Below are 11,861 nucleotides of genomic sequence, written 5' to 3'. Positions count from 1 at the left end.
CAATGTTGATATCCCTTCTATTAAATTTCACAGATCCCGATTTCCAGAGAAGTGAGGCTGGTGGTTATTCAGGAAAATAAAAAAAAAATTGGAAGGGTAGGATGAAGATGTGACATTCTTCACCGGCCCTCCTTCAAAAGAAAGCAAGAATGAGAAAGGCTTACATTAATACAGCCTCTACTCGGTCAGTCTCAAATGCATCACGGTCAGAGCTTTACAATATAGTCAGTTTACGCATAGCTAGTCCCCACTAGGAGCACTGTGATAATGACCAGATGGACTGTTTTCAGATACAGTACTCAGTCCGCTCTCCTCTGTTTCATCCATTCTGTATGTTTCTTGGGATTCCGATTTAAGTTCCAGTATAGATGGAACATTGAGTTGTGCTGGCTCATCAAAGGAAATTCTATCAATAATACACAGGTCCGAGGCAGAATTCAAAGACCAGTTCTAAAATCTTCCTTTTAATCTTTTTACCATTTAAAGAAAAATTAAACCTTCTTTTGAAACCACATACTTGGTGACATGCCCCCAGGTTACATTCAGTGTCAAACCTTCCCTGATTATGTTCCCGCAAAGCGCCTTGAAGACAACGCTGACTTCAAAGGTGCTGCCTGCCCGTCAACTGCTCCAGAGAGCGCCCTGGCGTCTCAAAAGGCGCTCAGCGTTCAAATCTTTGCTATGTTACAGGTGTAATGTAGATCGGTGTTACCTGTTTTAAATAACTTTTCCTTTTTATGGCAGGTCTGCGCTTCACCCCACCCCCAGAAATTTTAATCTGAAAAAGATAAGTCGACTTTGTGAGCAGTTTACGAAAAGGTTCAAAGATCGCCAAATAGCTGCTCTGAATTTGCTCAGAGAGCTACGATAAGGATTTATGCGCTGATAGCTGATGTTTGCTTTGCTCATAGTGAAACATTCAATGAACACCAGAATAACTTTAAACAACCAATTGCCCCGTAAGGTAGGGGAAGGGAAAAGCGCAAACTTCTATTTAAAAACCAGACTACTGATGCCCGGTTTAGAGTTTCAATGTTTCCAGACAACGTACTTTGAAAATCTGTACGAGTGCCAACCGTACGTAAATATTCTCCCTTACCCTTTGACAGTAACTCCAATTACATACACTGCCCCTTTGAAGGTATTTTGCAACTGAAGGGTGTTTTAAAAGGGGAATTGGGTCAATCGAGGAGGATTTAGTACGCTAACACTTTAAATTACTTTGAGTTTTGCTTAAAACAAAATGTGCGAAAAGCTCCTTCAAAATAGTAAAACTCAGTAGGTGTTAATACTTTCATCCAGTCAGTGAACTCAGTCACCAAGCCTTTTTTTTAATTGGTTTAATAAAATAGTAAGGGGGTTTTTGTTGATTGGGTGTTTGATTGGTCCATGGGGCAGTTGGGCGGGAACTATCAGGAAGCGCTAAAGTGCATGATTGGTCCTCATTCGGTAGGTGGAGCGAAGCTGTCAATTTCTTCGAATTGTGAAGGGCAGAGCGTCCTCCTCGTGGCTGTTGATTGGTAGAGAAAGATCACGGGAGGAGGGGTTTCGGTGACAGGTGCTCTGCGATTGGCGTCCACTGGCACAGAAGTGTAGATTGACAGGAAGAGGACTGAGTTTTACCTTAGCTACATTGTGTTTTCAAAAAAAGTAACAATCTAATAGCGGAGCCGTAAGTGGAGCGAAGCGAAAGGCACCGAGAGAGGAAGGAACTGTTTCCCCGGTTAAACGTGCAACCCGAGTCCAAGGAGCTGTACGTTCGGATAGAGAAAAGAGGGAATACAACAAAAACAACACGAATGAGGTAAATGCACACTGCAGTTCGGAGAAGAAAGATGAAGAATTTACCTGGGTTTCGATTTCTGTTTTTATGAGGAAAGAGAGGCGATTGTGTATTTTGGGACAGAGATTCGACTACCGGGTTGGCGCCAAGAAATTTCACACCTTCCTAGTGATAACATTAGAAGAACTAAAACTAGGACATCTCTGAAAGTTTACACCTGAACTAGCCATGAATTTCTCGATTCCTTGCGTTGGGCTGGCGCTTTCACCTCAGAAAAACCACTCGGACACCGAAGAACACAGGCGGTCCTAGACACTTTGATCATCAAGCATATTGCAACTATAATTCAATTTTATCAGAAAAGGAAAGCAACGCGGATAGGGAAAAGACGTGAAGAGTGATCAAATATTAAGTTTGTTTTAATTTTTTTGTTTTAAAGATTTTCCTCGTTTCCAAGAGCGGCGGCTTCGGATGTTGGCACACAATTCACCTGAAATCCCTTCTTCTCATATCGCGCCAGTCATGTCCGAGTGTGGTCAGGTGTGGCCTTGTTTAATTTTGCCAGGAGAGGAGGAACTGGGGCTGTAAAACTCCGGTGGCAGAGAATTCGAGGACCGGTATCAGAAGTCGGCTGGACCCTTGTTTTTTTAATCTGGATATTATGGCTTCTCGCGTGCAAGAGCCCTCAGCCTTGGTCGGCGTCTGTGTTTGTCTCGTGGGGTTGGTGGGGGTCACCCTCTGCGCTTCCAAGGCAATGGTCTGCCAGGAGATTACAGTGCCCATGTGCAAAGGCATTGGCTATAACCATACCTACATGCCCAACCAGTTCAACCACGACAGTCAAGACGAAGCGGGGCTCGAGGTCCATCAGTTCTGGCCTCTGGTAGAGATTCAATGTTCCCCGGACCTCCTCTTCTTCCTGTGCAGTGTCTACACTCCCATCTGCCTGGCGGATTACATGAAACCATTGCCACCTTGCAGATCCGTCTGCGAAAGAGCCAAATCCGGCTGCTCCCCACTGATGAGACAATATGGTTTTGCTTGGCCTGAAAGAATGAACTGCGACAAGCTCCCCGTGCTCGGAGACCAAGACAACTTGTGCATGGATTACAACAGGTCCGAGGTGACCACTGTATCACCCCCGTTCTTAAAGCCCACCGTTGCGCCCAAGGTTTTGGGCGGCAACAAAAACGCCCGACCCTCCTGGGCACATCCAGGAAACCAACCCGCACCATCAGCAGACTGCCCTGGGAAATGTAACTGCAAAGACCCTCTGATCCCGATCTCCAAGGAGAGTCACCCGCTCTACAACAAGATCAGAACCGGTCGGTTGCTCAACTGTGCTTTCCCATGTTACCAGCCCTTCTTTAACCAGGACGAGAGGACTTTCGCAACCTTGTGGATCGGCCTGTGGTCCGTCCTGTGCTTCATCTCCACGTTCACCACTGTGTCCACTTTCCTGATTGACATGGAGAGGTTCAAGTACCCAGAGCGGCCCATCATCTTCCTGTCCGCCTGCTACCTCTTCGTGTCCATGGGCTACATCGTCCGACTGGTGGCCGGCCACGCCAATGTGGCATGTAACAAGGACTACCACCACATCCAATACGACACCACCGGTCCCGCCCTTTGCACCGTGGTCTTCCTGCTCATCTATTTCTTCGGCATGGCCAGCTCCATCTGGTGGGTCATCCTGTCCTTTACCTGGTTTCTCGCCGCGGGCATGAAGTGGGGCAACGAGGCCATTGCGGGCTATTCCCAGTACTTCCACATGGCCGCGTGGCTAATTCCCAGTGTCAAGTCCATAGCGGTACTGGCGCTGAGTTCGGTGGACGGGGACCCGGTGGCCGGCATCTGCTACGTGGGCAACCAGAACTTGGACAACCTCCGGGGATTCGTCCTGGCCCCTCTGGTGGTCTACCTGCTCACGGGGACAACCTTCCTGTTGGCCGGGTTTGTCTCTCTGTTCAGGATACGGAGCGTCATTAAGCAAGGGGGCACCAAAACCGACAAACTGGAGAAGCTTATGATCCGAATAGGGATCTTCACAGTGCTCTACACCGTCCCGGCCACCGTAGTCGTGGCTTGCTTCATCTATGAACAGCATTCTAGGGAGAGCTGGGAGACGGCGCTCAGCTGCCCCTGCCCGGGATCCCGAGATTACCCCAGACCCGAGTACGCCGTCTTCATGCTAAAGTACTTCATGTGTCTGGTGGTGGGCATCACCTCCGGCGTCTGGATTTGGTCCGGCAAGACCTTGGAGTCGTGGAGGCGGTTCACCAGCAGATGCTGCCGGGCTAGGAAGCTGACCAGCGGCTCCATGTACAGTCAGGCAAGCACAGCCTTGACAACCAGGACGGGAGCGAGCGGTTCGGCAGCTTATCACAAGCAAGTGGCGCTCTCGCACGCTTGACGCTGGGGTACACGCGTGCATATAAATATTGTAAATAAATAGACGTATATTATATATTTATCCCGAGGTACTTCAACCTGAAGAAGTGTTTAATCTGGTGAGTCTTACACTGTGGCTTGTATTTGTTGAGTTTGCGAACTGTCATCTTCGGGGACCCGGTTCCCAGTCTCTGATAACCGATTATTTAAATCTCCGCGGCACGGTTGTGTTTCAGTTTGGGATGATTAAAACAGCCCGAAGGAACACATTTTTACCCGGGTTTACAACCCGCCAGATTTACGCCCAATTCACTCTGAAGGAGTGGGTTTGAAGAGAATTTGCCCCCCTCCCATTGCTTTGATTAACAACCTGTGTCTGTTGACACACTGGGACAGCGAGGTGACGCTGACCATCCGTTCATTCCCGGCGACCCAGCGTCTGGGTCCTCTCGTCCTGGTTAGCCGGAGTCTGAGTGTTTGAGCAGAAGGGAAGACTGATCCAGTTCTCCAGGCCGTTCCTGACCATTAGACTCAGTGCTGGTAGAAAATTCATTGGGCGGGCGGGAGCTCCCTCCCACTGTCATCTGGTCTGGAGACCCCGTTGAAAAAACTAAACAGTGGGACTTGGCGGGTGTGACCTCTGACCCGTCTCCGTCAGAGAGACTAGTGGGTCAAAGGCCATTCGGTGTTTGGGCTGGCAGGCAAGGTGGGGGGCAACAGGCTGATGATTAAGGTGCAGACGGTCCCGGGAGAAAAGACAAGGGACAAAGGAAGCAGAGGCGGGCGTCAGTAAGGTGGTAGCTGAGTGGTTCACTTTCAAACAGGTGAAGTTGCGAGCTCCCGCTGATCAGAGCCAAATTCCAGCCCAACCCCCACTCTAAACCGAGCCAGCCTGGTCTGAAGGCATTGTGCTCGCCACTTACTAGAGAAAGGGCCCAGTGAGCTCCAGTGTCAGGGAAAGAACAAAACAAAATCCAGTCAACAGGTGAACTGCAGCCAATGAACCCAGACACAGGAGCAGGAAGGAGACTTTACACTGCAGCTGGTTTTAATCGGGGTGGTTTTTGCTTTGTAAATCTGACCACATTATCTAATGAAAAGGTGAGCAAGAAGAAAAACAACAAGTAATGATCAAAAGCAGAGCATTATCATGACAATTGTATCCTCCTGTCAGGCTGTTCCTATGGTGTCCAGCATTCTCGGTAGTCTTTTGTTAAGTGTTAATGCTAAGTGATGTTTATGATCTACTTGAGGTTGCTTGTGGATTGGTCAAGGCCTGCTAGACTGGGCACTGGCTATATTAGCTTGCATCCTTCCCTGCATGCCATCTTTTCTATCATGGGGAATCCAGTTCAAATTCTGATGTGGTTGGCACCTTCCAACATGGGTTAAAAGTTCAAGGAGGCACCTCATTGAATTTTCCATCTAATTATTCATTAGTCAGAGGGAAAGGGAGTTGGAGAGATATGGCACATCCTATCTCAGAGTCTCTTTAAAATGCTGCAAATGTATCTGCCTCCTTGGTAGCGCGTTCCACACACCCACTAGATGTGTAAAAACTCTACCTCTGGCACACCCCTCCCCGTACTTTTCTCCATCATCTCCTCCAGATTCACTCACTCGAGGCAATTCACAGCAGTCAGTCAGCCTACAGACCCGCACCTCTTTGGGACGAGGGGGCAAACTGGAGCACATGGAGGAAATCCACACTGTCACAGGGAGAATGTGCAAATTCCACACACACAGCACACGAGGTTAGGTCTGCTAGCTGCCTACTCATTCAGGAGGAACATTTCTATGGAACAGTCAAGTCTGTATGTTGTACACCCAAACAGTGCAAATCTGCATACTTTTAAGCTGTGATCAGAATCACAGCTGGGCTGAGCATTTATCCTGGATGAAGTATGAACCCAGGCAATATCCTTCTTCAGACTACAGTATTTAACTTCAAAAGCATCACACTAATCCCAGTCTCATATGTATAATGGCTTAGAAATATTTTACACTTTTTTCCCAGTTCTCTCTTTTTTTTTTGTTTTTTGTTTTGGCATGAATGCAGTTACAGTTGTTTCCAGGTTATTTCATTTCACTCTGGAAATTCAAGCTGTTCTGGTCACCAGCCAGGGAACAGAGGCTAATATTTCTGTTTCCAGGGGACAGGGGCTAATATTGTCCCCCAGTAAGTGATCCCTTTGGGACGTGTTGGGGGAAACAGGTCCACATTGGCCTGGGAGGGTCCCGAGCCAAAGACAAAATGGATGTGTGAGTTTCCTTTACGACTAAACATCCTGTAGATTCCAGCCTGGTTGGCTGGAAGGGGGCAATGGAGTTCCCAATGAGGGGTCAATTTCCAAACTCAATTCCCAATGACCCTTCACTTCAACTTCAGAGACATCTGTATGGGCTCCAATCCACCAATGGTCCCTCCCAGTCTCTGCAACCTCTCCCAGCCCTATAACTCTCTCTGCTTGTGTTCACAGTTAACAGGTGTATCTTCACCTGCATGGTTCCTGAACTCCGAGACTGTGTGTCAATGTCTTTAAGACATTTGCTATAATCCAGCTTTTTACCACAAGTCTCAATATGTCCACAAGTGTTTTGGCTTCCTTCCCGTGCATAATGAGGCACACAAAGCATATGACGTGCTTACAATGTCAAGGACATGATGTAAATGCAGCTTCTTGCAGAATGTCAATAATGAAGGTCAGACACAGTCTTGGTCTTGCCCTGCTCAATTTTAAGGATTCCAGATAAACAAAAAGGAGACACTCTCAAGAAGTCACACACACATACACGCACAGAGACTAACATACTGCTTTATCTAAGCAGAGATGATATCCCTTTAAGTTAAAGTCTCCAGAAAAATAACAGGCCATAACTTACCTTGTGAACTTGCATATTCTAGTCTTTACTGCTGTGGTTGCAGTATGCATGCACATCTTTTATGCGAGTGTGTTCCTGTCTCACTTACTCTCATATTTGAATCTAATGACCCAGTAGAAGTTCATTTGGCCCAAGCTGCCTGTGTCAGCCCATTTAATCCCACTGCTCACGCTCTGTTGTCATTATTTTCGATGGCTGCTCCTTTCCATGCGTGCAATTGATTCCAATACTGACCCCTTGAACAACATCATCAAAACAGATAATCTGGTCATTATTACGTTCCTAAATGTGCGAGCCTGCTTACGGACTTCCTTGGCTGTCAAATTATTTCAGACATTTCAAAGAATTCAAATTATTTCTTAAACACAGGAGATTATGTTGGAAGCCCAGAGTAACACACACAAAATGCTGGAGGAACTCAGCAGGTCAGGTGGCATCTATAGAGATGATCAAACAGTCCACATTTTGGGTTGAGATCCTTCATCAAGACAACAAGCAGTCAATATATCAGGCAGGCACCTTCCAGAAACTTCGACTGTTTCTTTCTTTCCATAGCTGCTGCCTGACCTGCTGAGTTCCTCCAGCATTTTGTGTGTGTTACTCGGATTATTTCCTTTAGAGGTTATGAATGGCTATAAATCTAATGTCTTTTTAAGTTATCCCAGAATCTGTTTCCATGATAGGTGAAGGCAAAGTATTTTGATGATGTTATATGAGGTTGATCATCGTGGCGTCAGTGATCGGTAGTTTATTGAATTGTCTCAAGTCCCATTTAGATGGAGAGGTTCAGCTGGTGGTTGAGTGGTCCTGCTCTATCGACCCGACCTGTACCAGTGAGGCTCTGCAGCATGAAAGAAGGAAAGGTCTGCACATACTAAGCTTTTTCCGTGGTCTCCAGTTGTTTCAAAGCACCATACTCCTAACAAGCCATAGTGTCGGATATTAAGTAGGAGATAGGCAGTTTAGACCATAAGATAAGGAGCAGAATTAGGCCATTCAGTCCATCGAGTCTGCTCTGCTATTTCATCATTGCTGATCCATTTTTCCTCTCAGTCCCAAAGGAATATAAGGTCCCAAATGTAGATTCTTTCTCTTGTGCTGAGGTTGGTTTGCTCCCACCCACTCTTGTGGTGTGAAAGTTGCCCATTGGGAACTTTTGAGGTGTATGTGTGCAGGTAGAAGGGAGGAACAGGGCTTGATTTTGCTGCTGTTTTGTTGCTTGTTCTGTGTTGTCCTGCCAAGCTTTGTGGGCCTGCTATGTTGGCATCAGAATGTGTGGCAGCACTTGTGGGCTGTTCCCAGCACAGCCTCAGGTGTGTTGGTCATTGACGCAAGTGACACATTTCACTGTGTATTTCAGTGTACACATGACAAATAAGCTTGAATCTTGATCTTGATCTTGGGGTGGCCGTAAACACCGGCCACCACGTGGACTTTGCCAGAGTGAGTTGCAGAATGCCCTAGCCAAATGGAAGTTAGGCTCTGCTACATAAACTTAGCGCAGGCATGAATTTGGATGAATGGACACACACAACACAGTGTTGGGCCCAATACATGAACTTGCCCATGACATCTCCCAGGCTCCCCCCTCCTCCCCTGATTACCCCAGTTTTCCCCCCTCACTCCCTCGCTGCAGTCAGCTTTCTCCCTGCCAGGATGCAATCACTGCCTGTCCACCTCTTCACAGCTGCCCCGCTCCCCACTCTCTCCCGTTCTTCTTCAGAATAACTGAGGGTTCTCCGACATCCACCTGGGAGGTCAGAAGGGACCCCAGATACGGCCTCATTCAAAAGCCTTCAACCATATGGCACCTGAGAGCTGGAGCTGGCCAAGAAAGGTGGACATCGATGAATCTCAGCCTTCTGAGTCAGAAGTCAGCTGGGCTCTACTTGACTTGTTTTATAAAAGCAATCAAACCTAAGGCAGCACGATATCCTGAACAGGAGGGTTGGTGTCAGATCAGTCTGTATGAAAGCAGTGGGAATGGGACAAAAAACAAAAAGAGAGATCTCCATGGTCCTGGGTTAGTGTTTAAACCTGATCAGTTTAATTGCCACTGTTGGCAGTTTGGTGAATGAAATAAAATCGATATAAATGACCCCAATGAGGTGGATGTGGTTTAAAATGACCCAGCCTGGTGGTAGTGAACCTTCAGCTTCTGTGTGGTATACATTAGAGCCCAGACTCAGCAACATGATTGATTTCGAGCTGCCCTTCTGAAAGAGCTGGGTGAGCCCCAGCTGTCAGCATACAGCCTCGTCTTTTCATCCCAACCTTCTACCACAAACAATTTTGTTTTTGTTTATCTTAGAAATACGCACAAAGATTGATCGAGCCCCATGAAATTCTGTATTTAATAAACATAGAATTTGCTGCATGTTTGATTCTGTCCCAGCACTTGTCACTCAGAAGGAGGCTTGTAAGGACAAAGTTACGCAAAACGCACTTTGCTTTCTTGTCCCTCGATATCCCCAATGTATTCATAGAGAGTTACAATGTGGAAATAATCGGCCCATCAACTCCACATTGACCATCAGATAATCCTACACTGATCCCATTTTTTAAATTCTCCTTACATCTGCATCCACTCCCCCACCCCCCTGGATTCCACTACTCACTAAATCAGGAGAAATTTGCAGTGGCCAGTTGACCCACTGACCTTCAAGTCTTTGGGAGAGAGGAGAAAGCCAGAGCATTTTGAGAAAACCTGCACAGTACAAACCGTGCAGAGTCAGGGTTGGACCAGAGTTTCTGGAGTTGGCAGTCAGCTGCTCTACAAGCTGCACCACTCTGTTGCAGTGCCATTGCGGAATTGTTCAGTGTTTGCTAACCAATGTCTGTAGATAATTTCTGGCAAATTACTGGGGTATGAGGTGCATTTGCAGTATTCCCAGTTTCCCATTGGAAAAACTAATAAATCTTTGCTATGTCTTGCAAAGCTATTGGTGAAACCTCAAGCACCAACTACTCTTTTGTGACCACTTAAAATAAAATTTGGAGAAATTGTTTTTCAGCTGCTTAAGATAATCAGTGGAATATCAGGCACAAGGGGCAGAGTGGTCTGCTCCAGCTTTATCTTTATGTCCTTTGCACTCCCATCTTTCTGATATTTCCACCTTCAGTCTCGGTCACAAGACGCTCTTGATTTTTATACTGCTCCCTGTGGGAGCTTGCTGTGGATGACATGACCACCTTGCCCCCAACATCAGGAAGTGTAAGTGTCAGGCGTATCTCCTTGGCAGCATGAGCTTCAGGGCTGTATTCAATGCAGGTGCTTCACAGTTTCAGCGGCCAGCTTTGATCCTGGCCTTGCAAGTTGCCTCCCAGGAGTCTGCACATTCTCTCTTTGACCCCATGTGTTCCCCCCCCCAACTAGTCTAGGGCAGTGTTGGCAGACTGAGAGGGTCATCCACTTGGGGCAGAGGTGAGAACAAATTCATAGGGCATGAATTTTGAAATTCTTCACCTAACTTGACTGTGGAAAGGTTCCATCATCGATTATATCCAAGACAGATCGAGAGATGTTTTGAGATCGTGGAAATTAGTGCATGTGAGGTTAGTGCAGGGAAGGTGCACTAAGGGAAACTAAATTAGCTGTGATCTTACTGAATGGGGCTGAATAACCTGCTCCTTCATTAATTTCTTTTACAGTGCGCAACCCATGTCTTTCACATGGTCAACTGTCTCTGACCCCGTCTATAAAGTTCATCTGCAATCACACCAGTTAACTTGATGTAAGAATTACAACATTATCTGTACCCCTTCTGAGGTGATCCTTGTCTCAGTCCCACGTGTGTGTGACATGTGCATGTCTGTGTGCTTTGCTGGTTTACACAGAGCAGCAAGTGCCCTCTAAGCCTTCCATAGCTGGTGTTTTCTAGCTGTTAGCTGGTTGGTAGCACTTTCCAAGGCAGAAGATTATGGGTTCAAGAACCCCAATCTGAAGACTTGAATATAAAATCTAAAATCCAGCACAGTTCTGCACAGAGATGCTGTGCTTTAGAGTAGCTGTTAATGAAATGTCCCCTTAGCTAGACATGAAAGATCCTCTGCTGGGTAGTCCTACCCATGACATCCTCCAGATATAACGATATATTCAGTCATTCAACTTCTTCCTTTGGAGGCACCTTTGTTCATTTTGTAGATGCAAGCTGCCTTCAAAACTTTTGGAGGCAGCCTGCATCCACAGAATGAACGAAGCTATGTTGGATAGTGTATTTTACAAATCTTGGCACAATGGCATGCACTCAAAGCCACACAGACACTCACTGCACTGTATTTATTCATCTTGACCACAGCCCATCAGTTTTGAGGCAATGGAGTTTATTGCAGCGACTACAATATTTTCTAAGGTATTTCTTTGTTATGCTTCTTAAATAATGCTCCAAAATATATTTAAGATTAAATGGCTCTTTTTTATTTCATTAATACTTACCCTGTATTGCACGAAATGCCTTCATGAATGATGTAAATTATTCTGAATAACCAATGTAAATAATTCTAAATATTCCTAGCTAAATACGGGTTTGTTGCAAGTCTATTTATACCTGGACAATCTCGAGGCTCATAATTCAAACCTGCAATTTGTACATAGCAGGTGAACATGTCCACAGCTCCTTCATTGAGCGTACAAGTTAACATCGACTTTCCCTGTCATAATCATTTATATAGTTTAAAACTTTGTATGTATTATATTTTGCAAAAGTCTTAAGATTTTATAAAGAGAAGTGAAAAGTAGGTATTTATGAAAAGCATTTCTGTCTTCTATTTTTTGTTCTTGTTTGCTTTAGGGGAAAAATAAAAT

At 46.0% G+C, this 11,861-nt stretch overlaps 1 protein-coding gene across 1 annotated transcript; it reads left to right on the top strand.

Annotated features, from left to right (window-relative positions):
* The first annotated feature begins 1,658 nt into the window (after positions 1-1,658).
* Positions 1,659-11,861, top strand: LOC140199365 (frizzled-5-like). The gene is made up of 2 exons (XM_072261311.1): positions 1,659-1,804; positions 2,223-11,861. The coding sequence occupies exon 2, from the start codon at positions 2,445-2,447 to the stop codon at positions 4,194-4,196; it is 1,752 nt and encodes a 583-aa protein (XP_072117412.1). The 5' UTR covers positions 1,659-1,804; positions 2,223-2,444; the 3' UTR covers positions 4,197-11,861.

The sequence above is a fragment of the Mobula birostris genome, chromosome 6 (assembly GCF_030028105.1).
Source record: "Mobula birostris isolate sMobBir1 chromosome 6, sMobBir1.hap1, whole genome shotgun sequence".
In the NCBI taxonomy this organism is placed as follows: Eukaryota; Metazoa; Chordata; class Chondrichthyes; order Myliobatiformes; family Myliobatidae; genus Mobula; species Mobula birostris.
This window is presented reverse-complemented; position numbering and strand designations above follow the sequence as displayed.

What these genes read in the sequence shown, in the direction of transcription:
- LOC140199365 (XM_072261311.1), top strand. Translation starts at nt 2,445, where the DNA reads ATGGCTTCTCGCGTGCAAGAGCCCTCAGCCTTGGTCGGCGTCTGTGTT.